Raw genomic sequence first — 27,107 nt, 5'->3', positions numbered from 1 at the left:
CAAAGCCTTGGCAAGCAGTGGCAGCACCCGCTGCTCCCCAGTTCCCCAAAAAGGGCACAAATCGGAGTCAAACACCGGCTGCTGCCCACGCGGGGCTGGGCAAGGTGGGATGGGGCACAGCTGGGCGATGCCCTGAGGGGCACGAAGGACTCCTGTGTGTCCCCCCCCGCCGTGGATCCAGGCTCCAGCTCACTTCTCCCGGTAGCAACGCGACGTGCACGCCCCTGCAAAAGCAGCAGCAGCGGGCAGCTGAGCTGCTCCCCACATTCCTGCGATCGGTGAAGGATTGGGCCAGAGCCGTGCGACCGCAGGGAGCAGTGCCGCAGCACCAAGAAGTGCACCCAGACAACGTGATAATGAAAGCTCCTTACAGGGCAGGTGGGGTTGGTTTTTGGGGTTCCTTATAACCCCCTTGTAGCCCGGCGCATTCCTGGGCGCAGACTGCCAGCTGTTTTATCAAACCTCCAAAATTCATAACGATCCTAGGAGAGACCAAACCCCTTTGAAGTAGAGATTTTCCCTATCTCCTGAGCGGTTTCTCTTTTCCCCGTGGATCCCAGAGGATCAGCAGACCTCGGGCGCAGAGGGTTTAATCCAGGCTCCAGAGAGCCCAGGGGTGACCCAGGGAGGAAGGCTCTCCTCTGCCTCCCCGGGCAGCCGGAGGGGCCCTTTTCTGGTGCTCCAGGCCTTTTGCAGGGGATCCCATCCGCCATTCCCACCTCTGCTCCAGGGAGCCATGTGGGATGGCGGCGTGCCCGGAGCCTCCCCGGGTCAGCAGCAATTCGGGGCTGCTGGCGATGTCCTCGGTCGGTTGCTCACTGATGATTCCCCGTCTCATGTCCTTTTAAGTCAAAATCACAACTATTTCACATTTAATTGTTTCGGTGAGAAGAAAGCAATTCTTCCAGCTCCTCCAGCACCTTAATTCACTCGCAGTGCACGCCTTGCTCTGCATCTCCTGGACCGCTGCGGCCAGGCCAGCTAAACGCACGGGGTGAGAAACCATCACACCCAGCAATCTTATAGCCCCCAGTTTTCCTGGGAGGGAGGAAGGAGTCCCCGTGTCAGGGGTACGAGGGAGGCAGGGGTGGGACAGGCACCCCGTGCTGCGTGGGTACCACGGGTGCGGCGGTGACGGAGGGGCTGCCGGAGGAGCCGGGGTGCTCACCGACACGCACGCCGGGGCACAGGAGGTCGGTCCCTGCCAAGCACAGCCCGGCGGCGGGAGGCTTCCCGCAAGCCTCGGGGGTCCCCAGCACCCATCGTGGGTGGGGGCTTCCGGGGGCTGCTTGCAAAGGCTGGGGGAAAGCAGTCCCGGCACCGGGGTGCGGTTTCTGCGAGAACCCCCAGTCTCAGCAGAGGACGGTGCAGCTGGAGCCCCCGGCCAGAGCATCCCCCCAGCTCCCCAGCCCCGGTCACCCACGGCTGTGGAAGCAGGACCGAAACTCCCACTAGAGTTTTTTTTTCTCCCCAGCACAAGGAGAAAAGGAGAACCCAGAGGCAGAGCGCTTCGTGCACCAGCAGCAGGAAAACAAACCCGGCTCCCACAATTCACCGAGGTTTGTTTTCACCTCGCGCGGGGTGGGAAGCAGATGGCGTGCCGAGGGATGGCGCCCGCCCAGGGGTCCGGCTCGGTTCTGGGTTTGATGAGCTGTGCACATGTGAAACCCGAACATCTGCAGCGCCATGTGGTGCGTGCGGCAGGCCAGGCGCAGCAGCCCCCCGCACCCACCAACCCGCAGCTAAACACCATCAATTATTCATGACCGAGTTATTTGTGGTGCAAAGGGTCCATCAGCGACTTTGATTAAAAATCCAATGAGTAATGAATATGCAAAAGCAAGCGACTGCTTGGAGGAACAGATTTGTCAAATTGTCCATACTTCATCCAGATAAAGAAAAATCTCAAGAGGTCCCGAAATTGAAAAACTTACCATCAAATCACAGCATTATCTTAATGATTAAATCCCCTCTGCCACACAGACACTTCGCACGAATCTGAATAGGAAAATATTTGTATCTTAAATTCGAAGTAAGGGCAGCAAGAAGAGTGGCGCGCGCACACAAGAGGAAATGTGATTTTAATTCACATTGTGACTCCACAGCCATTTAATTATTTTAATTAGGCTTAATTAGTGGTAAATTTACAATGATATGCTTGATACCTGGCATTAAATCTTTCATGCATAAATGTTTTGTTAAAATGAGAAAATAGGCACGTGGCATTTTGCCAGCAATTAGTGCTGAATGCTCTAATGAAAGATTACCGCTCTGCCGTGATTCATGGTGACAGGCGGAGCCGGGGAGCTGTTTGTGTTTCACCGGGCAGACAATAACCCCGTCACCGTCACCTGCAGCCCGGCCACTGCAGTGGGTTCAGGCCGGAGGCAGCGCCGTCGCTGGCATCCCCCACGTCGCTGGCATCCCCCGTGTCGCTGGCATCCCCGGCATCCCTGGCGTCCCCAGCATCGCTGGCATCCCCGTGCGGCCCCTCCGCGGGCAGGGGGACTGCTGGTGGCCCTGCAGGTGGCCCGGGGAGGGGACTGGCCGGCTGATGGCCACCTGGTCCGCACGCCAAGGCAGGCTGTCCCGAAGCATCCCCCCCCTCCCCAGGGATGAAGGTGTCCCGGGGCATCCGTCTGCCTCTGCGGGCCGGTCCCTCGCCGCCTCCCTCCGCAGGAGAACCCATCTCTGTCCCAAAGTCCCGGTTGTTCCCCACTCCCTGCCTCTCCAGGGCCTTTCCTGACACCTCATGCTCCTCACGCCTGGATCCTCTCCCGTCTCTCGGTGCCGGCCATCAGCACTCGACCACACTTCGGCTCCCCTTGCCTTCCCTTTTTGCTAAAGTCTTCTCAGCCCCTTCTTTCCTGTGGAGCTCCAGCTCCAGCAATCCTTATACACTTTTAAAAATCCTTGGAGAAAGCTGGAGGGGAGATGATTTATTAGATACCCATCATGTTTGAAGCACAGCTCTTGGCTCGCCGCTGGTCCCAGGCCAGACAGACCAACTCCACCACCACGCAAGATGAAAAGAAGCATTCCCATCAGCTCAGCAGGAAACACGGGTTTATTTCTTGCCCTTCCCAGGAGGGGCTGTCAGGGGTGGGGGGCACTGAGCCACGATGGGGTGACTTCCAGGGCTGCTCTGCGGTGCTGGCGTTGCCGCCTCTCAGCCGTCTCACACGCCGTGGGATTCGGAGATGCTGCGGGAACACACGGGGAGGACGCCCTGCTCCCACCGGGGACCGGGTAATTCCAGGGTTTGGAAAGGGATCGTAAGACCGGACTCACCTTTGGCTGTTACAGACCGCAGGACCCGGGTGGACGCGGTGCGGGGATGATTCCCAAGTGCCCTTCGCATGAGCTGCCTCGTGCCAGCTGCCCCCGAGCCCCCGAGCGCCTGCGCCGCTGCTTCCATCCCTCTAACAGAAACCCAAACCGGTGACAAACGCACCACAAGAGTTCAGTTTGGGTCGCGCCAAGCAACCGCCCAAATCCAAACATATCTGCTGTGGAGTAACAGCTAAAAATTCCTCAGCTTTGTCTGGCTCTGACTGGAAGCAGTGCTAACGAGAGGCTCTGTGCGGTGCCCGTGGTGCTGGGGCACCCGCTCTCTGCAGACTGGGCGCAGGTGGGTGGGGGGGGTCCCAGCTAGGACACCCTACAAAGGCAGGGGTGGGTGGGGTGCGCCCTATTTTCCTGAGCAAGCCTTACGATTGCATTGTAAACGTGCCCTTCGGGGCGTGCGGTGGCCGGGATGTAAAGCGAGCGGCTGACCCTGAGCAAGGGTCGTGCAGAGGAAGAAACCCAAGGAGCCACGGGGAAAGGCGGTAGGAACGGGTGCGGGACCCGGCAGAGCTGGGCACAGCACGGGAGATCCCCACGGCATGGCTGTGGACCTGGGGTGATTCCCAACTGCCTGCACCCTGCCTGTGCAGCCTGCCTGGTGCACGCCACGCCGGTCTCTCGGCAAGGATGTGGGCAGCAGGTCTTGGTGCAGCAGGTCTCGGTGCAGCGGGTTTTGGTGCAGTGGGTTTTGGTGCGTCAGGTTTTGGTGCAGCGGGTTTTGGTGCAGTGGGTTTTGGTGCGGCAGGTTTTGGTGCGTCAGGTTTTGGTGCAGCGGGTTTTGGTGCAGTGGGTTTTGGTGCGGCAGGTTTTGGTGCAGTGGGTTTTGGCGCAGCAGGTTTTGGTGCGTCAGGTTTTGGTGCAGCGGGTTTTGGCGCAGCAGGTTTTGGTGCGTCAGGTTTTGGTGCAGCGGGTTTTGGTGCAGTGGGTTTTGGTGCGGCAGGTTTTGGTGCAGCAGGTTTTGGTGCGGCAGGTTTTGGTGCGGCAGGTTTTGGTGCAGCGGGTTTTGGTGCGGCAGGTTTTGGTGCGGCAGGTTTTGGTGCGGCGGGTTTTGGTGCAGCGGGTTTTGGTGCAGCGGGTTTTGGTGCAGCAGGTTTTGGTGCGGCAGGTTTTGGTGCGGCAGGTTTTGGTGCAGCGGGTTTTGGTGCAGCAGGTTTTGGTGCGGCAGGTTTTGGTGCAAGAGGCCAGCAGAGTCTGCTGATCCCCCCCTGAGCCTGGGCATGCCCGTGTCCGGGAACACGAGGCCAGGCTGACCTGAGGAGTGGGACAAGAAGACCTCTACGGGCAGGCGATGTGCAGCTGATGGATATGCATGCCTTTCGGCTCATAGAGCAATGGGAAATCTTTCCACTAACCTTGGCATTAAAGGTCATAAGTTGAAAATTGCAAAAAATCCTCTGTCTATAGCACAGGAAACTGGTCGTGCCGTATGCTGGACGGAAAGGCTGCTGAGCTTACCGGGCAAGGTGGTTTGGCTGTGTTAGCACGAGGAGAAACAGAGAGAAGCAATGAGGCTCTGGAGACCTGGGAAAGCTCTTGGCAGTCAACGCAAGTGAGTTATTGGAAATATATGCAGAATGAATGTTTGTTTTGCAGCTGGTGGCACACCATTTCCTCATTGCTCAGCAAACACAACACAACCCCTGCTGTCGTGGAGCAAACGAGGTGGTCAGGCTCTTTGGGAGAAGAGTTTGATTTGCATCTTCCCCCTAGATTAGGGTGTCCTGAATTTGTAAAGCTCCTTTGTCCAGGGCAGGGCAGCTGGAGAACCACGAGGCTGCTCAGAGCCTCCAGGACTGGGCGAGGAGAAGGGGCGAGCAGGGAAATTAATGCTTTGTACAGACCCCAGCGTGTGGAGAAGTCCAAGATAGGGGCGCCCAATGTTTCAATTACAAACCTGCTAAAAATCACAGGAAGATGAATTCCAGTGCTCTCTAACTACAGTTAAGTGCACCAGGAGGGTATTAACTATCTTCCCGTCCCTATTGATCTTCCTGTCTCCCGCTACTACTGGAAACAATTAGAGGTCAATAAGCAACATGAGATGAAATTTAGAGCTGCCAGATAAACCATTTGGAAATATTTCCTTGCCCTTTTACATCAGTGGTTCTGTCAATACCGCAATCAAATATTTTTTATGGAAAAGAAAGTATCTTAGAAAATATATCTGTCCTGTCCCACGGAGTGGGAGCACACCGTGTAAATACACCGCCAACGGCTGGCTGCTAGCAGCCCTCACAGCAAAATCCAGCGTACAAATAGCAGTAAGACTTTCTGTTTTAACAGCACCATCCGTCCAGGAGCCGCACTAATGCATTTACCCTCTCGGTGACCCTGCGAGAAGAAATAAGAAATCTTCCTCCTGAAGCAGCCAAAGAGGAAAGCAGGGCATGAAAAGGTCATGGGTGCAGTTTTCTGAGAGCACACATGCAGTGACCCCGCTGCCCGCGGACGAGGAAACGGCTGCGCAACTTTGCTGGCTGGGCTCTGTGTTGGATGCGCGTGTTGGGCCCCGCACCGGACCCCGTGTGGGATGCGGGTGTAGGACACGCATGTTGGATGCATGCATTGGGCACGTGCATTGGACACGTGATGGATGCCCACAGCCGTGCCGGGACTCCAGGGCACTCGCGCACGTGCTGTGAGTGGTCCATGGCCCCGCAGAGATGCCCGGTTGGACGCAGGACCAGACGCAGCACAGCCGCGTTGCCACGGGGCACTCCTGGGGTGCTGCTGCTGCAGCGGTCGTGTCCCTGCCAGCCGCCTGGGTCCTGCAGCTGGTAACGCAGGCACCGTCACGGTGCTGGGGCGAAGGGTGACAGAATAACCACGTCGGACCTGGCAAACTAATGGCAAGTGCAGAAACAGCCCAGGAGCGGAGGCACCCCTGCCCCAGCCCCCCGTATGAACACCAAGGACTCGGGACGATGCGCTGGGATCTAATTTGGCTCCTGGCAAGAGATATCGAACCTGAAGAGATGCGCAGCTCTTACATTAAAAAAAAGCCGTAAAGCCTATGCATACATGACAGATTTACTAAAGAAGCAATTCACTGCAGTGCCATCAAGCAAGTGTACATACAGCTCAATTTTGTAAGGAATCATTCATGGTACATTTAGTAAGGCTCCAGGATGAATGGGCTGAAGCATTCTTTTGCTATTTATCTCCTATTTTCCTTGCTTGTTAACTCCTCCTCCCCGAACTCGGCTGTCACCACATTCCCACCCCTGACGCACCGAGCAGCCGTGGTGGGATGGGGAGAGCCGTGCCGACGGCCGCCCTGAGCCGCTGCAGAGGATGCTGCTGCTGCCGGGGCAGGCAGGGCTGGGGCAGGCAGCCCCACGCTGCCCACGCTGCCAGAAGAGGCATCTCCAGAATACGTGGGACCACCTGCATTGCAGACCCCGCAGTCGCGCACTCCTCTGCCTGCAAGCCGAGCTGGCCCATGGGAAGGCTCCCGGGGGTTGTCCCAGCAAGCTCTTCTCCACTCCTGCACCTCCGTCTGCATCCTTGGAGCCATCCGGGAGCCACCCCTGACCTCCCGCTCCCATTTCTCCATGGCTCAGGAGCGGCTAACGGCCCATCTCCCTGCAAAGGGCCAACACCAACTCCAGGAGCCGCGCTTGCGAGACACCCTGCCAATAAGCAGCACTCCAGAGTAATAAATTAAAAGAAAAGCTCTTCCTAAAGCAACCTTTCTCCCCCAAGACTGGGTTTAGCTGTTCCCTAGGTCCAGCCGCATCCTTCCCATCCTATGAGCCGGGAAAAGCAGAGCCCAGCACTGCCCCATCCCGTGCCGCGCTGCCGAACAGCCAGTGAGGCGGCGGTGCTGGCTCCCGCAGTCTGAGCACGTCTCCCACAGACCCTGCGCGGAGGCGGTTGCTCGTTAAAGGCTTTCTGTCCCCAAACGACCCCTGCGTGTCTCCGGAGGGCTCGGCTGCATCAATGCCTTCATCCTCCCAATACCTTGAATTTCGGCAGGGAGGGAGACATACATCTGTGCGTATGTGCCGCTGGGAACAATTTTGTCAACAGCACTTTAACATCCAAGTGATTCTCATCACAGCTGGTACTAGGAGCGCTGGGAACTGCAATAAAAATAGTTTTATAAAATAAATTACCTAGCATTTGCATATACTGTGCATAAAAGCACACACTTGGATGCTGACGCTGAAGACTCGCCGGGTCCAGGTCTGGGCTGGTAGCAGCAAGGAGAATAGTAAACAGGGAAAAAAGCCCACTCTCTCCCAGTTACACCAGATGGCAAACAAGGGCTGGAGAGGAAAACTTAGCACTTCTTAATTAAATACCACCTCAGCTCACGGTCCAACCGGCTCTAGGTCAGTGAACAAAACATCGGCTTTCTCTCGGAGGCGAGGGCACACCAGCTTTCCTGGAGAGGGAGGACCGGGAGCCCATGGGCAGCCAAACCTTCCTGCAGTCCCTGTGCCCTGCAGCACCGGAGGGCAGGGCTCAGCACCGCTCTCGCTCCGTGCTCGCTCCGCACGCTCTGCCAACGGTCAGCGCCTTGCCCTGCCTGCATTATTCACCAGTTAACCCACAGGCATCAGCTATCCCCTCCGCTCCCTCTATGCCTGCAGGCTGGGATTTTGGGGACACTGCTACTGGGGTGCACCGGCCTGTCCTGGCGTAACTGGGGTGCACCGGGATGCGCTGCACTCCGGTTAATGCCAGCGGTGGAGCAGCACCGCAGCCGCCCCAGCCCGGTGTTGCATGAACGTGCCAGCATCCTCCAGCATAAGAAACTGCAGAATAATCCTGCAAAGCAAGGGGCACTCGCTCCACCAAATGCTTTGGCCGTGGATCCCCGGAAAGGCAGGCGGAGAACCGTCTTGCACCCCAACGTGCTGCACCTCTTCTTCTCACCCCACATTTGTGTGCCTCGAATAGAAAGTGTCCCCGTCTCTGCTCCCAGCCCCCAGGCTGCCCAGCTGTCGGATCTCAGAGCAGCGGTCCCTAAGCTGCAAGACCACACACTTATTTATTCTGCATATTAGCACTATAGAGCAAAGGTATCGCCAAGAAAAGGACCGCACTTCCAGCAGGCACACAGAGAGCACGGGTCGCAGCACCAGGCAGATAATCAGCAGCTTTCTCAAGCCCGCAGGCTGCAATGAGTAACTTGAAGGCCAAGAAACAAATAAGCCACGATCTGAAGTTATAATTGCAGGACAAGGTATCCAAATCTGCCAGTCCATGGTTTTAAGAGAGCCGGGTATGGAAACCTCCCCTGGACCCCTATGACTCAAGTACTCGGTAGCTGCTCAGGGCAGACTTCCATCAGAGCTATGAGCCCTGAGTAAACCATGAGTACAGCAACGCACACGTGGCCCCAAAGCCGTGCTAGTGACTACACACTCAGGGTGCGAGATAACGCTTACGCGCCGGGCTCAGGCTGCAGGACTGATGTGCCTGTCAGCCTACCACCCTCCTCAGGGGCCTTTCGCACATGAGAGGGGACAAACACAGCCCACCACAGCTCCCCATGCCCAGAGAACCCGCTCCGTGCCCGCCTGGCCATTCCTCCTCCAGCAACGGGTGCAGACTTGAGGACGCAGGAGGTGCACGCAGCTGGCCGTGCGTAGTTAGGAGGGGGAGTGAATGAGGAACGGCTAAAAACCAGGAATAGAGATCACGCCAGGAGTTCAGCAGGATTGCCCCTGTGCTGCAGGTGCATCTTCTACCCAAGGGAGAGGGATCCAGCTCACCGCAGCTCTGAGACCCCCACCTAAAGCACAGCCGAAACCCACGTCCCTTCGCAGAGCACCGAAAATCCCTGCACAGAGCATGCCCGGCTGGAGCAGCCACCCACGCAGGAACATCTGCCTGCCGTGGAAAACCCCTCTGTGCTCCCCGGGGGTGGGTTACTCTACGGCACCCAAAACCCTGGGTGCTCGCCCGCATTGGGTGACCCCCAACCAAACACCTCCGCTCGTGATTGCCATGGGTGGCTTCATTTTATTTGCATTTAATTTTATTTGCACCGCAGGTCCTCCCTGTCCATACCGGTGATGCCTGGAGCCGGGACAGGTCCCTCCGTGCTGCTGTAATTAATAAATAACAACCATCAGGGGTCACATCCAGTACTTGCACCATCATGGTGCAATAAAAGCTAACGATAATGGGCAAAGCCGGATGGCGACTTGGCAAGGTCGGAAAAGCTTCCTAGCAGGTCTCTTTGCCAAACCAGCGCCAGGCATCCCCCAAAACTCCGGGCTGCAGCATCCCCTGCCCTGAGCTCCGAGGGAAACTGCTCTTCTTCCAGGCTGCTAATACAATTTTCTTTACTATTTACTCCTGAGCAGTGATACATAGGAGTGCTAACAGCCTGCGAGGGTCTCATACATCATCTGCTTCTTTCATTATTAAAGGACTGTGCGGGTATTTTGGAGGGCTGGCTGTGGAAAAGGCATGGCACATGTGCTTCTACCTCCAGGCTTTGGGGTGTTTAGAGCAGCTCAGCCAGACAAGATGAAAGTGAACACACAAAAATATCCTTACCTGGCTGCTTTGGATTGCCGCTGGCACTGTGCGCTTGGGTCGCCCTATTCCTGTTCCTTTTAAAGAGATCCTTGACAGAGAGAAGAGTGCTCCTTGAAACTGTCCAAAGCTTTCCTGGATTAAAACAGGAAGGAGAAAAGACAGTTCCGTGGCTGTTTATTATGGGGCGCAGCAGCCCCGGGCAGGGGTGGGGATGCTGGCACGCAGGCTCGGTCCCCGTTTCCAAGATCTAATGCTGGACCTGGTTTGGGAAACCCCCCCATAAACCCATCCTGCAGCCTAACACTGACATCTCCCAGGGGCCGCAGACCCTCAAGGAGCAGGAGCCCCAGTGCTTCGTGGTTCTGCAGGCAAAAAAAAAGAGGATTTTTTGGATGCACACTCTTAAAACCGAGGGTGGACATTTTTAAATGCCAAACCTCGTAACGATGGTACATGAGCAGCATCCTGCCGGATCCAAGACGCCCTGTGTGGGAGACAGCAAGTCCTTTGGTGGTCCGAGAGCAAATGTCACCGTTTCGGTGAGGAAGCACTTATTTGAACAACAGCATAACTCTTATTTTATCAAATCTTTTCAATTTCAAAAACAAACTTGCAATGAGGAATCACTATTTGACTAACGGAAAGCTCTGCAGGTGGAGGAGATGGCCGTTCAGATACCGAGGAATGTACAAAGCAACCTGTTGAAGGCTACACGTGTTCAGCGGAAGGAGAAGGAAGGGTAAATGCAGACCATGTGTGTCGGCAACGACCGGGGGCTCGGGGGATCGGACGTCAAAGGCTCTAAATTTGGACATTACAAGGAGCAAACTCCCTCTCCCCAGCTCCAGCAGCCCTGATGCAAACTGCAGGATGCTGCTTCGAGACACGGGATGAGGGAGCTTTGCTGAATTCAAATGCCATTTTGAATGCATCACCCTGGCCTCGTCCAGGGAAGCACCCCAGCCTGCCGGGGGGAAAGTCTCTTTCCCCTCTAATTGTGGCCACGTAGTATTTTTATGCTCACAGACCCTGGTCTGGGGCAGCTATTAGCAGGGTGGGAGTCTGGCCACCTCTGCCCAAAGTCCTCACAGCTCACAGCGCTGCTCACAGCCACGCTGCTGCTGGGAGGGGAATTCACATGGTGCATTTCCTGCAGCCTGACCTTACCTGTTCCCTGAGTGCAAACATAGGTCCAGACCTGCTCCCACCCTCTGGGCTCTCGGGGACACCAGGAGCAGATCCTGGACCAGTGCATCCCCTTGGCACCATGCATCCCCCCAGCCCCGTGCATCCCCCCAGCCCCGTGCATCCCCCCAGATCTGTGCATCCCTCCAGCCTCATGCATCCCCCCTGCTGCCTCCAATCTGGCTGCCAAACTGGGGACACGGGGATGTTTTTCACCAAAGGGACACAACTGTAGCTCCAATGCCACTGCACAGGTGACAGGGCAGGAGCCAGGGACTGGCATGCCCTGCCCACTGCTGGGGTGTGCAAAGGGTGTGCAGGGCGCAGGAGCTTTCCCAGGCTGCTGGTACCACACAGGAACCATCCTGCGGGTGCTGAGCTGCCTGTGACACCCCCACATCCCTAGTCCTGCCTGTGCCAGCCAAGAGCTCCCAGCACCTCGCAGGAACAGCCCCTCTGGAAAGCTCGAGGTTAACAGCTTTCCATTCAAAAGGCTTTTTTCTAAAAACCAACATTATTTACAGCTCCTACCTCCTCAAGGGTAAATTTGCAGCCACATCATTAAGTACAGACAAAAGCCTTTAACCAGGCTGGGGCGGGGGGAGGATGGAGCTGGGGGGGGAGACCCAAGCTCCCCATGAATGCAAACCTGGGGCAGCCGCACGCCAAGGTGCTGGAGCCGTGGTGGGACGCGGAGCATCCTGGAGCCGCCTCGTCCTCGGGAGCCATGCGGGGCTGAGCTGACCCCGTCACCGCTGCCTGCCCACCGTGACACGGAAACCTATTAGCTGCCTGCTGGCAGACCCCGTTAGCTGAAAGGGAGGCAGGACCAGACAAACCAACATCATTCCCCCTGGGCCTCCCACCCCCCCATCCTTCCCACTCTCACTGCTCTCCGTCCCTTTATGAGCCATCCTGGGCATCCCTCCCCAGCTGCAGGCACCCTTCCTGTGGGTGCCCGCTGAAATCCAGCCTTCACGGGAAGGGAAAGAGGAGACAGGATGCTCCTAAGCTGGCTGGTCTTTGGAGTGGCAGTTTCTCATTTCTGCCAGCAGTAATCGAGGACCACTTACCAGATGGAATAAACTGGCAATTTCTTTAGCGCTGAACAAAAATGGGGTATTCTTCCAGCTGCAGCTTAGCCAGGGCTCGAGCATCGTGCTGCAGGGCTGTGAGTCTGCCCACCAGCCCAGACCCCCGTGGAAAGGCTCGGGTGGGCTCCTGCCCTCCTTCCTCTTTTCAGACAGAAGGAAGATGGAAGGAGAGATTAAATCCTTCTTCCTGGGGCAGTCCGGAGAGCTGGTGGTTATATTACACAACAAAGAGCCACCGCACCTCCCTGCAAAATGATGTGCTGCTAAAACTCCAGTTAATTCTTGCATTCGACCTTCATAGCATAATCTGGTTAATGTGGTTCGGGGGCTGAGCAAGCCCCATCTCCCTGCACATAATTCAATAACGGTTTGAAGAGCGAGATCCTCATATGCTTATGTTGTCATGGAATCCATGAAATAAGATTAATCAGGGCAGAGGAAAAGAAAGTGAGAAATCAGAGCCTAGCTGGGGAGGATAAGAGGAGCTGAGGAGGATTGCCATCGAATACCAATAGCACTCTCATCTGAAGATCTCCAGACCTCTTAAACCACAGAGAGACTTGCTACTCCTTCGCAGAAAGAGTGGCGTGTCAGTCTGCAAGGGTCTCCAGCAACAATTCACAGGTCAGGCACTTCTCCGGGAACAGAAAAGGTACCAGAAAACGGTCTGAATTATTTCCATTTCGTGCCGGCCCGCGGAACCGCTGGCGCAGACCGTGCTCTGCTGCAGGAAGCCATGCAGCTCCTGCCTCCGTCCTCGGCTGGGGCAGAGCCCTGGGCACCGCTGACGGCTCCTCACCCAGTCAATGGGCCATACAGCCTTGATTAACTGCATTAATTAGGGGAACATGGGGAACTCAAGGAATGAGAAATGCTATAAATCTCCTCCTGAGAAGAAGAAAATAATTCTTGAATCGGTTTCGAGTGGCTGGGGAGCAATCTGTGGAGCAAAGGGCCCTGCTGCTGTCTGAAACAAGGGGCAGGTCTTGCCCTTGAGGAGCTCTTCCCCTCCAGTTAACGAAACAGCATCGATTTGTCCATACCCACCTCGCTGCCCCGGGGCCAGAAGAGCAGATAATGCCTCACATGCGCTTCTCCAGCTCCATCACCGCCAAAGCAATGGCCAACGGAACGCAGCAGCGTCTCGCACATCTGTTTTCCATGCCTCTTGCTCTGGGCTCTGACGATGCCCTGGAGAATTGGAAGGAGCCTGCTCTGGATCACGGAGTGCAGACAACAGAAAGGTGCGTTTCTGTAGGCAAAGTTAAGATGCTCAGTTTCAAATGGGATCCCTGGTCCTTCTCCCCTGGGACTCACCCCTGGCACTGGCACACGTTACCACCCTCGCAGTGATTCCCTGAGCGCTGCTGACCTGCACCAAGACGAATTCTGGTACGCGAGCTAATCGCGGAAGGCAGCACTAAACCAAACCCACCGCTCTCGTCATGTGTCGGAGGTGGAACCGAGCCATAACATTTGGATACGGGTTTGTACAGCCCCTGATTTAGAGGTGGGCTGAATTTCATTCATATCCCGTCTGACACGCATGCATTGGGTGGTTGGTTTTCCAGGAGGTGGGAAAAAAAGGGAAAGCGTTTTAAAAGGAAGGAGAACTTTCTTCTTAGGCCTCCATAATGTTGCTCTGAACATCATACAGCAGAAATCACTCCAGAGATCATTTAGACATGCTTAGCTGATAATTTAAGCTTATAATTAAAAAATGATTTATTGACAGAAGCTTTAGTTGGAGAAGATGTTAGAGTTTCATGTTAAATCTATAAAAGTCCTCATTCACATCCTTTAGACTCGAGGATTATTTATAACAAACCCTTATACCTAGAGGGGTGAGGTGAGAATAAAAATCTCTGTACCTGCTCCATTTGCCCATAGGGATAAATCCATCTCAGTTAATACTCGGATGGGATAGGACCTGAGGAATCACTTCAGTTTCACACCTCATCATGCGTGCCCTTAATCAGTTTGCCAGGATTTCCTTTGCTTATCAGCGAGGGCAAACCCAAGCGTCTCGGCTCCCCGCATCGTGCACGTTGCTGCACAGCCCAGCTGAAGCAGCTAAAAGGGCAGAAACGAGATCAGCCGGTGCAAGCAGGGACAAAAAGAGTCAGGGAGGGACCTGATGAAAAATAACGTTGCTGCGTGCCACCAGGAAGAGGGGCTTGTCCTTCCTTCAGAGCACGCAGCTCATAACCCACCTCTGATGCAAGCTGCGCAGTGCGGTACTTGAGGATGTTTAAAAACCTCAATTTTTTTATCTCCAGAGGGTGCAAGGCTGGGAAAGGACTTTAGGGAGTCATCCCGTCTGCCCTAGGCTTTCCATCTACACCAGCATGACTGTCCTGGTTTTCGGCTGGGATGGAGTTAATTTTCGGCAGGAGCTGGGAGGGGACCCAGCAGGGACAGCTGACCCCAACCAGCCAAAGGGCGATTCCATACCATATGACGTCATGCTCAGTAGATAAGGGGGGGGGCTGGCCAGGGAGGAGGAGGAGTCGCTGCTGGAGACAGGCTGGGCATCGGGTTCCGGGCGGTGAGAAATTGCATTGGGTATCACCCGCTCTCTATATTCTGCTATAATGTTATTGCTATTTTCCTCTCACTTCGCTGTCCCTGTAAACTGTCCCACGAGTTCTACCTTTTTCTTTCAATTCTCCTCCCCATCCCACCGAGGGGCGAGCGGTGAGCGAGCGGCCGCGTGATGCTCGGCTGCCGGCTGGGGCCGAACCACCACCGTGACCCAAAGCTGGTGGAGATGGGGAGGACCTGGTCCTGATGGACGATCCTCCTGCCCAGGGAGGAGAGCAACTCTTCCCACTGCCTCGATGTTTTGAAAAGATCGCATCAAAATGAAGGCGGAGCATGGAATACCTACAGCTGTGAGCAAAATATTTACCATCCTGTGGCACACGGGGTGCCCCGGGGAGCTGCTGCTGTGTCTATAGGGCCTCCAAGAAAAGCGTTTTCCTCCAGCCGGCCCCGACCCCGAGCCCCAGCTGGCCCCCAGCGACAGCCCCTCGGCCGCAGGAAGATGACAATTAGAGCAAACATCTTTTGCGAGATAAGGAAAATGTTGTTTCCTGCAGAGTTCACAACGGAGTCTGCTCTTGGCAAGACCAGAAGAAATCCAGGGAAATGTCGTCGATCGCAGCAAAGTTCCTCCTTTTTCCTCTTTAACAGTTGTTTTAGGTCAAAGTCTTTCCTTGCATGCTCTAAATACTCTCTGTCAACAGCAGTGAGGCAAGCAGGAGAGATCGCACGTGATGGCCCTCTGCTAAGCAGCTCCGTGTTACTTTACTCAACATTTACTCTGCGCGGTGCCCACAAATCCACCTGATGGGAGAAGGTAAATATTTCCCGAGCAGACGCTCTCCCAGAGGAATGCTTGCGCATCACTCAGCTATGCTGGAAATGAATCACCTTTCAAATATTTGCTTTATCTTACCTTACCGCATAATTACCATCTCGCTTCCCCCACCAGTTTTATTTTGTGAGCAGCTAAATAGTTGGCTTTCAACCCGTGATGGAGGCAGCGAAGCCTGAAGATGGTGAAGCAGCGGGGATGCCGCGGGAAGGCAGCGCCCGGACTACAGCTTCCATCATGCACTTTCCCCCCCTCCCCGGGACCTGCAGCCCATCCCAATCCCAGCCTTGCCCCGAGCTGCAGCAGCCGCAGCGCCGGGTGACACCCCCAAACCTGCCCGAGAGCCGAGATAAAACGTCCGAGCCCCCCCGGCCGGGGGACACCCCGCTCACACCTCTGCAGCGATTCCTCATCCCCCTCGTCAGAAAAGTTGTAATCTAAGCAGCCCGTAGCAGCGAATTATATAGCTTTAATTAGTATTTAATTTAGATTGGAGAAGATAACTATTATATGTTTACTAAATATCAATTAATTATTTAAGATATATTTGTCACAGCTCACAACAATGCGATAGATGTGTATCGGGCCTCCGCTAAACCTTAATAAATAAGTGCTTTTAACAAACAATCAGCTTTTAAAGTGTAATAGCTACTCCACGAGATGAAATTAAAAGATTAGCCAGAGCCGGTGCGTGATTCTGATGCTGCGTGAGGAAGCCAAGCAGCGGAGGGGCCGGGAAATGGCTTCGTCCCCATGGATCTCCATCAGCATCCCCACCCAGCGCCGGGTGGTCCGGGATGTCCTGAGCATCCCTCTCAGCCGGGAGCGCTCACACGTCCTGTGTGTTAAAGGCAGTCAAGTGTGAGGCAGAATATGAAACCGATGCTCAATCAGCAGTACGCGGACGAGAGGGGACTGTCACAAACAATGACTTTCTTTATCCCTTGGTGTTTTGTTCCCATGGCATGAAGGTCAGGAGGAAAGTAGATTTATTAAAGCATAAACAAACTGCATAAATGCTTATGGTAATTCTACTTCCGTTAAAAATACCGGTTATTTTTAAAGCTACTTTAAATTATCTCCTTTCTAATGAAAACTCACATGTAATCTGTTAGTGAGGGATGTCTGTTGAACCATGAATTATTCAAAGAAGTCTCTGTTCTGTTATCTGGAGTCTCTGGAGATTATTCCCACCATTGTCCGTTGTGATGGGTCATTATGCACTCTGTGAATTTAATCTTTTAGGCTATCCAGCAGCATAGAAAAAATGTATGAATAACAATTTTCCTGTAATAACCTTCAACTAACCTTTCAACCAGAGTGAGTAATTCCAATCCTATTTTCACATCAATAGAAGAGTCAAAGCTAGGCAATTATCTCTTATCTGTTCCATAACCCTCCCCCTTTAATTTTTAAAAAGGATGTTAAAGTACTTACTGGAGGCAAGAAGAAGAAAGGAGGCTGGAATGAAGTATGGGCAAATTTTGATGAACAGTGATAGGGGTGCGGTTTAGATAATTATTAATTTCTCCCCCCCCCCCCCCTTTCCCACATTCCTCCGTTCCCAGTGGCACACCAGTTGCCTCACCACGTCCCTGCTGGGGCAGGGGGAGGAGCACCCCCCAAGCCCACGGTTCCCCCCTTTTTGCCCCCAATCTGCATGGGAAACGTCACGGAGGGGTGCAGCCTTGCTGCTCCCAGTCACCGATGGCTCGGGTGGCTCCGATGTGCATGGGCTGCCTTATCAGGCTCCTGGGTGCACAGGCGGCTCTTTGGAGGGGTGACAGAGCCCAACTCCCCCCACCAGCATCCCCAAACCCCCAACCCTGCTTCCTGGGGATTGCAACGCAGAGGAGAACCGGACACGCACCCCCACGAGAGGCGGCACGTGGGCTCCGGCCACCCGTGGGACCAGCCCCATGCCAGCATCATTCGAGGGTGACCCGGAGGCGCTGGCATCCCCAGGGGGGTCCTCGGGGCGGGGGGGGGGGGGCAGTGCATTTGCAGAGAGGTTTCAGGCTGCAATAAGGAAGCGGTGGCGAATCCCCGTCTGTTTGGATTTCAGTTTGCTCGGCCGGGCACCGCACCAGCCGTGTTTGAAGGTCAGAGGTTTGTGATGATAAGCCAAGAATGAGTAAGCTGATTGCCAGCCTCGAACTCTCTGGTGGGAATTTGTATCAGCTGAACTCCGGAAAAAACCTCTCCAAGGCTCAGGAAGGGACATTTTATCGAGGAGGGAGGCTCAGCCGGGGGTAGGACCAGGACCTCTCCGTTCCCGCCCTGTTACTGAACGCTGCGGGTTTGAGGAAGGCAGGAGTAAAACCGAGCGGGGAGAAGTGCCCAGGCATGGCTCTGACCCCCGAGCAGCGCCCGGCTCCCCCCCACCCTCTCGAAGCACCCTTCTCACCTGGTGGGATATGGGGAGGAAGGGATAACTCCCCGCTGCTGCCAGGCAGCATCGCCCGCACACCCTCAGGGATGCCGATGTCTGGCCGATCGTTTATCTGCCTTACTTAACCTCTGCTCACAAAACACTTTGCATGGTGCCAACAGGAGAAGCCCCGAGGCAGCAATGCAGCCCTGCCGCCTGTCTCCTCCAGCCCTGAGCCCCTTCCCCCAGGAGCACCCACCCTGCCCAACCGCCCCATCCCCAGCACCTTCCCTTTGCAGTCAGACCCACCTCTCCAGAGCGGGAACCCCCAAACACCTCGGGGTGACATTGCTCTTCAGAGCCCCCCGCGCTGAGCGGCTCCATCCTGTGCCCCCCGTGCCGTACCCGCACCCCGCGCCACAGCCGTGCGAACAGCCCAGCCCCGAGACCCGCACCTCTGGTCCTCTCCCTCTCGACTGGGAATTCTGACATGACTTTGGAGCTGGAGAAACCTGGAACATCTGCTCTGAATTAAAAAGCCCTGGGTTTTCAAGGTCAAGGTTGCAGCACTGGCGGAGCTGCCTGTCCTGCCTGGGCCAGCTTGGGCCCCTGTTAAAATGTGGATTATTACACATGCTCAGACATATATATATATATATATATATACACAGAGAGAGAGAGAGCAAGAGTTGCAACCGCAGCTTTTGCCGTGTCCTGGTGGAGCCTGTGCATGCCCTGGCCCCAGCTGTCGTTGCTACAAACACAACAGCATCCATCAATGCAAATCCCCTTCCCCAGTAAGTGTATAAAATTGCCCTATTTGCACTTGCTGTTTCCTTCAGGAACAGAAATATCGCCGCAGTAATCTCGGACGGATTGCCAGCGCTGTGCTGCAGAAGGATCACATTTGAAAGTCTAATGACGGACATATTCCTCCTAATCAGAACAGTAATTTCATGGGCAAAACACTCCATTGTTTTGCAGAGAATGGCAACCAGGAAACAAGAATGCCTCACTAAACATCAATTGTATCAGTGCCCAGGCATTTAAGAGAGCAGGGACTTCTCAGAGCAACGCACACCCCAGTTTTTGGGACAGTTGTCTTTAAGAGCCCTGGAAGTGGATGAGAAGGCTGATCTGCCGCCAGCTGGCAGGCTGGCGCGCTCCGGATAAATGCAGGCTATTGTTCAGGGCTTTTACAACAGCACCATCAAGCAAAGAGGAAAGCAAAAAAAAAAAAAAAATTATTAAAAAAACAAATCAGCTGGCAGTGCAGAGGTGAGGGCAGGAACAGGGATGCTCGGTGCACAGGGCTGGCAGGCAGCGCTGCCCGGCGCTGCGATGCCCAAGGTGCTCCCCGCCACGCGGAGGGGTGCTGGGTGGGCTCGCCCCACGCATCCCACCGGCAGCCGGGGCTGCAGTGCTGCTGAGGCCGCATCCTGCCCGGCTGGGGGCCGCGGCCAGCACCCCTTGGCAGCAGGCAGCCCCACGGGGAACTGGTTGTTCTTCTCCAGACCCAGGGGAGCACCAGCTACGCACGCTATAAATCAGGGTAGGCAATCAATGCCCGGCTCCTTGCTCGCTGGGGAAGGTTAACAGTCAGACCTTGTTTTGGGGCAAATTCTTTTCACATGAGCTTCCCCAGCAGCGCATCTGTGCAAACCGCCCAGGCTTTGCCCGTACATGGCCAGGCGCAACCGTCGCCCCAGCCCCAGCACAGCCGGAGCGGAGCATCCCGGCACACAGGGCTCGGCCATGCTGCCTGCTCCTGCCCACAGCAGATTGCGTTAGAGCCGACCTGTTTGTTCTCCGTATTGCAAGCGCTCCCCAGTTCATGACGCTTTAAGCCGATTAGAGATTGGTAGGTGTTGCTCAAATGCACTTGCCGTGCGTGTCCCGACACGTCTGCTGCGCCGTAACGCCTGTCTGGCCGGCAGAAATGTTTGAGCAGCGCTGGCCAAGTCTCTATAAATTACTTCTTAGTCACCCAGACTAAGATCTCTGTGCCACATCTCAAAAATAGCTGTAGGCTGAGAACAGACTTCTAAAAAGCAATTAAAAAGACCCAGAAAGTAAACAGAGCAGGGTGAAAACCGAGAGGTCTACGAAGTCACAGCTCTGCTGGATCCGCTCATAAATGCCATGCAATTTTCTATCGAGGGGGCTGGAAATAAATCAGGGCACTGTGAAGAGCTCAGCGAGGTGCATTTGTCATGCTGGACGTTCCTGAGCTATCGAGAGGAGAGCGGCTCTGCAGGCAGGCTGCCGGTCCGCCGGAGGAGCAGGCAGGAATGCTCCATCCCCTGCGCAGGCAGGTGTGGGCAGGGCTGGCTCCCGGAGCGGCGAGGGGCAGAGCGGGCGAGCAGCACCCGCCCGGGAGGAGGGGACGGCGTCCAGCAGCCCTGCGGGGGCTTTGGTTGCTTGTTTGCTTCTTTCATTAGTTTAGTCCTCAATTAAAAGTACCAGGAGCGCTGCGTGCAGGACAAGCGCTGGTGCGGGTGAGCACCCCGACCTGCATGCTGCTGGGGTCCTGCGGATGCTGCCGGGGGCTCGGGGACACCCCTGTCCCCAGCCCTGCAAACCCACCGGCCTCCATGGAGACCTCACACGAGGCCCCCGCCAGCAGGTACCAGACCCTCCTCTCGCGGGTGACCCACCAGCTGGCGACCCAAAGGAGGAAGCATCACTTCCCGAAGACCTGAGGAGCATCTGGGCTCCCCGAGATGTTGTGAGCGAGCCCCTGCGCCAAGCAGCTGTGCCACATCTGCACTGTCCCCCGGGTTGGGCACCGAGCTCTCCCCACAGACCCCAGCCGCTTCCCAGGGCTTCCTTGGCCCAGGGACCCAGCAAAGGGCTCTCCGTGCGGATCTCACCAGTTGATATTTCTGGACCCCTCAAACGTGAACTCGCACAAACACTGATGTTGGATTGAGACCCAGCACTTGTGCTGTAAAATTATGCCCTATCAACAACTCTGCTTCCTCCAGAGGAATATAGTATGTGGTTTAATGACTCCAGTTGGCTTTAAAGCCTGAAACACAATTGTGCTGCCTGTGGCCAAATTTCCACTCAGACAATTTTTAAAAGTGCAGTCGCACATCTAGGCTTACGGGTGTCTGGATGCTCATCCTCAAAGTCCCTGTGGGAGCTGCCAGCCAGCATCCCGAGCGCTCGACACACCTGCACTGCCCAGCTCGGCCCCAGGAGATGGGGGACAAGGTGACCCCGGGAGCTGGGGGTCAGCCCCCTCCGCCGGCACAGGACAGCGGGTCACCCCACGGGTCCCAGCACCAACCGCGGCCGGGCGCTCTGCCGATGCAGCAGAAGATGCACCGGGCAGCACCGGGGTGCAGCAGCCTGAGCACCCGCCGTGGAGCCATGGAGAGCGCCGGGGGGGGTCGGCAGGCGACCCGACATCCCAGCGGTGGCAAGAGCAGCAGCATCACAGGCGAAGCTTGGACCACAGTGCTGCTCCTCCCCATCGAGATCCGCACGTGCTGCCTGCGCCGGGGGATGCCACCATCTCACACAACTAGGTTCCACCTGGGCGGGGGGGGAAGAAACAACGCCTCGGAGGGGCTGCTGAGCAGAACAGCAGGGCTCTCTCGTGGTGGGAAGGTATTTGAGAGCGGGGGAGGCCGGCGAGCGGCTGCCCGAAGGTGAGGCAGTGCTGCAGATGAAGCCGGCAGCAGCACAGATGGGCAGGAGCGGTTACAGCTCCATTTTGGGGCCACCTTCGCCTACCTGCCCCACGGCCAGGGTGAAGAGCAAAGTGCTGCACACCGGAGCCCCATCCCTCCGCACCGCTGAGAGACGGAGAGGTGCCCGCCACCGAGGCCGCCGCGCTCGCCCCGCCGGGGGACCCTGCCGTGCCCTGCCCCGCTTTCCTCTGTTTTGCAGCAGCAGTGGCAATCCAAGCCAGAGCCAACACCCCCTCTTCCCCAATTCCATCTGCCCCATGGAATTGCAGAGCAAAATGCCCCAAAACGCTTTATTCCCAGGTCTGGCGGTGGAGAGCGGGAGCTAATTTGCCGGCACGGCTCCGCACCAATCCATCCCGCTTGCTCCGGTGGTGGCGGCGGCTGGGGCAGAGCAAACACTAATGAGGCAGCGAAGACAAACATTTTGTCAGCGCTGACAAAGGTGAGCTTTTATTAAAGCAGGGGGAAAAAAAAAAAAAAAAAAGAAAAAAAATTAATTGGGACAGCTTCCAAACGAGCCCTTGCGATGAAAGAGAGGGCGCAGCGGGGAGGCAGGTGTACTTACCCGCCGAACGAGAGCCATCTAAAGCCGACTGCAAGCAGGTAATTTTAGAGACAATGATTTAGAGTGAAGCACAGAGAGGATTTCGGAAACCATGGTACCGGGTCCCCACGGTGCTCATTAAGGTTGTACAGATTGCATTTCCCATCTCCCCGCTAGCCCTCCAAAGTGCCTGTTATTAATTCATAAAAACATTGCAAGAGTGATTGAATCCAATGATTACTGGAGCAGGCAAACACAAGAGATGGTAAAATATTCTGTCTCTCTCTATCAAGGCTCTCCGAGCACAAAAAAAAAAGGGGAAAAAAAAAAAAAAGTGTTGTGAAATATTAATCAGAGCTGTTTGCCCCTGGGCAGAAAGCGGGGAACGGTGCAATCAATGTAGCGCGCGCTTTCCCAGTGACATCTATTTGAGAAGCTGATTACTGTGGGTAAACATAACTAAATATTCTGGATCTTTGGATTTCACCTCTAGTGTCGCCACTAAAATCCGATTCCCTTATCATCCCTCCGCAGGCGCGGCCCCGGGGGAATCCGGCGGTGCTGCTCCTGCTGCAGCTGGCGGAGGGAGGAGCGGAGGGACGGGGTCTGATACGGATTGCTTCAATTGCACGATAAACATTAGCTTGGGGGATGATCGTCTGAAAGACGTTGCAGGAGCCCTTGGCAGACCAGAGGATTTATTGCCTGCTACGATCCCTGAAAGTGTAACTAATGGATTGAAGACACATAGGGAGTGCAAACAATTAATAGAAAATTACCAGAAAGCAGCGTATTAGCGTCGTTACAGCCCGATCTGGAAGTGCCATCCCGCGGGTCCACCGCCGAAGCACCGACGTCCCCCAGCTGCGCAGGCAGCGGAGGGCAGGGCGAGGACGTCTCCGCCGCCCCCGGCAATAGCCCCGCGCTCCTAAGGAAGCTCTCGCCACTGAGGTTGCTGTTAATTAGCTACGTAGTCTAATCTAATTGTTTCAAATATAATTGAATTTAATAGAACCATCCATGTCGTTATTTCTCCGTGGCTGCTGGACGCGGATGGGCTCCCGCAGAGCACCCGGACACCGGTGGACGTCGGCCGGCAGTGGCAGGGGCGCGCGGTGCTGCCCGCGTGCAGGCAGAGCAGGCAGGGTGCTGCCCTCATCCCCACGCATCGGCAACTTGCCCTGCCCTGCCTTTCTGTCAACGTTGCCTTTCTATTTATTATTTTTTTCCTGGGCTTGTCTATCATCTCCCAAAAAGCAGAAAGCTTTGGGCTGAGAAAAGGCTTATCCAGCAATCAAAAATATCACAGTATCGGTTTTTTAAGAAAACCTCCCAAATTCTCAATGGAAGAAAGAATTAAAGAGAAATTGTTTTCTCCCAAAGCCATTTTTCTTTGGAAAAAAACTTCAGCAAAATTTTCAACTGGTTCTAGTTCTCAGGAAGTTGTTAATTACTCGTCATGCACTTCTAAAATAATTCTCCCCTCTTCCAACCTTGGCCCACACAGGCTCTGCTTCCCCCCGCCGCTTGAAACGTCTCCGCGCAGCCAAAGCAAACGACTCTGGGAGCGTAACGTGCATCTCTCCCAGATGTTCAGGCATTAAAACAAGCATTAGGAAATGTGTGCGAGAGTGATGATGGACTCCTTTCATTGTCAGACTTTCCTGGCTTGGCAATAACACCGGGGCTGGCGCTGATACGACGGACGAGAAGCTGTAAGGACGTTGATGGAGCGGTGTGCGAGCACCAGCCGTTTCCAGGAATGTTTTTGCTAAACATGGTGTTTTGCTTTCAGCTGAGCTGGCTCGGATGAGGAGGGCTTTCCCTGAGCAGAGAGGTCCTCGAAGAGCAGCAGGCAGGGCTGCTCGGAGCTCCGGCTTGCACCAGCCTCCGCGCAAGACTTCCTTCTGCCTGGGGAGCAAGGGAGATCTCCAGGGCTGCTGTGTCTGGGAGAGCTTTTTCCCCCTTCTTTTTCTCATTTATGATGGTCAGGCTTTTTCTCTTGCCGAGCTGTGAACCCCAAAACACGCAATCAAAATGCACAAACCTACAAAGCCCAAACAACCTACTCCCTCTGGGTGTACGTAATCCATCCAAAACACAAACGTGCACTTTTGTTTTGCTTCAGGGTGATTTTTTCCTGGACTTAGAGCCATGGAAACTGAGCTTTCCTTATCCAAAGCTCATATATAACCTACTTATCATCACACCATAGCTGCTCCTCCATTACCCAGCTGACATGAGTAACTTTTCCCCATACTCATGTAGTCGTGACTTTCTTTTTCTGACCCCACTACTCTCCCCGTGCATGTATTTCTTTCCAATTCATTCCAATTCTGAACCATTTGGGGACTATACCAACCCAAGACGTGCACTGCACAGCAAGCACTGCTGGGTTTCTTCCATCCTTTGACACCAGCCACCCCAGAGCAGCCCCTTCCCCAGGTCCTCCGTCCTCCGGTGAAGTCTGCGCGGTCACACACAGAGATGTAAAACGCCCACCCTGACGCCAGCATCTTCAGCCTCCCTGGGCTGCCTTGGGTTTGGGCTCATTCTTAAACTTTTCAGGCAAGGAGTTCATTGCGGGGGCATGGACAGTCCCTCCATCCCCAGCAGATGCAGTGGAGAGGCCAAGCCAAGACCTGCTGTGCTCATTTAATCCACCACAGTACCCTGAAAACAACCCTGGACATCTTTATCAGGGTACCTCAGGGCATCACTCTTTCTGCTGAGAGGTTCAAATCCTGCAACGCTCGGACGGGCAGCTGCAGCACTTTGTGTTTAATTGCAGAGGAGTGCACATTTGATATATAAAAAAATTTGTATCACTTAAGTCCCATTAGGAGAAGATGACTCAGAAATGGGAAAAGCAGCATTATCGTTATGTAAAAATACAATTAAAAATTTGGAGCAGTAAATAGAGATGGGCTGATCTCAAGAGGGTTGGACGTTAAGTCCAGGTCAACTAAGCACTCGGATGATTTAAACCACTTGTGTGTACAAAACTGGGCTGGGGAATCCCAGGGGAACCCGTGTGAAAACTTTCGCCTGTCCTGAATTTCAGTGGACAAGCGAGAACGACTTTTCCTGTGGCGGTTCAGTGTTTTTCATTCCAGGTCCCTGAAGAAAACAGGAAATGTGGAGTCAGATGGGAAGAAGTCAGCCACATTTTTGACCTAATAAAAAGGTCCTATTGAATGGCCAGGCAACTCTGGAATTTGCCCTTATCCTGCCTACTCCTAGTCGTACAGATCCTGCAGCATCCCCCACGAAAGAGCAGGGTATGGGACAAAATACTTAAAAATGACCAATGTCACCCTGAAATTCAAACGAGAAGAGAGGGGAGGCCAGCCTGCTGCAGCTCCCACGCTCGTCGCTCGCGGGGACGTACGCGGTTTGTCCCGAAACGCCGTCCATCCGCAACGCTGCCTGCGCTCGTCCCGCCTGACCCCCGCAAGCACGTGGCAGGTCCGAGGTGGCGTGCAGCCCTGGGTGGAGGCACTCGGCAGGGCTGGTACCCGTCCGTGCTGCCCTAAGGATGGCCAGGGCCATGTCCCATTGCCAGCCCGAACCCCAGACTGCAGGAGAGCACCGCTCCAGAGCTACCCTGCGGTACAGCCTTGCGCCCACGGATGCAAAGTGACTGATTTGAATAACGATGCTCATTTACATGCAGCTCCAAATTATGCATGCACATGGTTTTTCCTCTCTCCTGCAAGCGGAGGTGGCTGTGCTGGGACAAGCTCGCGGCTGCCTGTCGGGGTTCTCCGAGCTGAGAGCAGAGACAGGCGGAGGGGACAATTACTCAGGACTTGTTTGAGCAGCACCAGACCTGTTGCTGTTGTTGCTGTTGCCCAACTATGACTTTCTCAAAGGAAAAAAAAAAAAACCAAACCCCAAACAACCCCAAATGCGCCTCTTGGCTCGTCATCACTTACCACTTCCGTCACTTGGGGACCCCAGGATAATCCCGGCTGGAACAACACAGTCGTTCTCAATGCCGTGCTCCAAAACTGACAGCAGCAGCACGCCAGGTGCCGTGGGATTTTGTGGACCCTCTTTCAGGGGGGTGAAAGCCACCCACTGGTGCCTGGACCGGGACTGGCCCTTGCAGGGATGGCCGGTGCTCAGGATGCTCCCCAGGAACTGGAGAATTTGCCCAGGTCCGTGCTTGGCCCCAGACATCCCGGATAACCTCAACCAGTGTGTGGGGACCTGTCCTGGGCACCTCTGCTGAGCTGGCCAGAAAGACAGCACCTGCTATCCCGAGTTGGCACATCCCACCGTTTTGGGGAGGCATCCTAATTAATGCACGCACCGGGAGGTCTGTGCAGCTCCATCCAACACACGGACGTGCACCTGGATTTCCTGCTGCTCTGGAAAACCTCTCGGCAACGCGGTGAGCCCAGGCTGGCAGCAGTCTCCCCCGTGCCCAGGGGAGGATGCTCGGGCAGCTCCTCTCCCCAGCTGCTGAGGACCTGCAGGTCTCGGGGCTGGGAGGATGCTGTGGTCCCAGCGGCATGCGAGTCTGGGGGAGCAGAAAGGAGCTTCGGTACCAATGGATGCAGCACGCAACCCCTGGCGTACCCGCAGCAAGCTTGGCGGGTGCCCCGGCGATGGCAGCCCTGCAGCCTGCACCAGCTCCTCCGCTCCCTCCCCACCGCCCAGCTCCTCGGGAAGCCTCTCAGCAAGCCTTTCTCTTCAAAGAACAACTTGTATAAATATTTTCCTGAACAAACAAGGCCGACTGTGAGGTATTCCCCAAAGGAACTTGCAAAAGCAGGATCTCGTTTGTACGGAGGAACAGGGTATGCAAATGCAGCAGCTGTCTGAAGCTGCACGCAGCGACAGGGATGCATTTAATATCTGCGCCTGATGATCGAGTGCAGTCGAGACAAAACCGCTTAAATCAGCACGTGGTTTTAAGTGCCGAACTTGCTGTTATTGCCGCTAATGGAAGAACAGCCCCATTACCGCCGACCCG

General features: G+C 55.2%; 1 protein-coding gene across 1 annotated transcript in view; it reads right to left on the bottom strand.

Moving 5' to 3' along the window:
• Positions 1–2,347: 2,347 nt before the first annotated feature.
• Positions 2,348–27,107, bottom strand: part of LOC129210862 (uncharacterized) — a 35,562-nt gene continuing 10,802 nt past the window's right edge. The window contains exons 3-6 of the mRNA XM_054837165.1: positions 13,176–13,380; positions 9,868–9,981; positions 9,293–9,410; positions 2,348–2,520 (exon numbers count right to left, since the gene is read on the bottom strand). Coding sequence (XP_054693140.1) covers positions 2,348–2,520; positions 9,293–9,410; positions 9,868–9,981; positions 13,176–13,380 — 610 coding nt within the window. The remainder of the gene's footprint in view (positions 2,521–9,292; positions 9,411–9,867; positions 9,982–13,175; positions 13,381–27,107) is intronic.

This window comes from Grus americana, chromosome 10 (genome assembly GCF_028858705.1).
Source record: "Grus americana isolate bGruAme1 chromosome 10, bGruAme1.mat, whole genome shotgun sequence".
Lineage (NCBI taxonomy): Eukaryota > Metazoa > Chordata > Aves > Gruiformes > Gruidae > Grus > Grus americana.
This window is presented reverse-complemented; position numbering and strand designations above follow the sequence as displayed.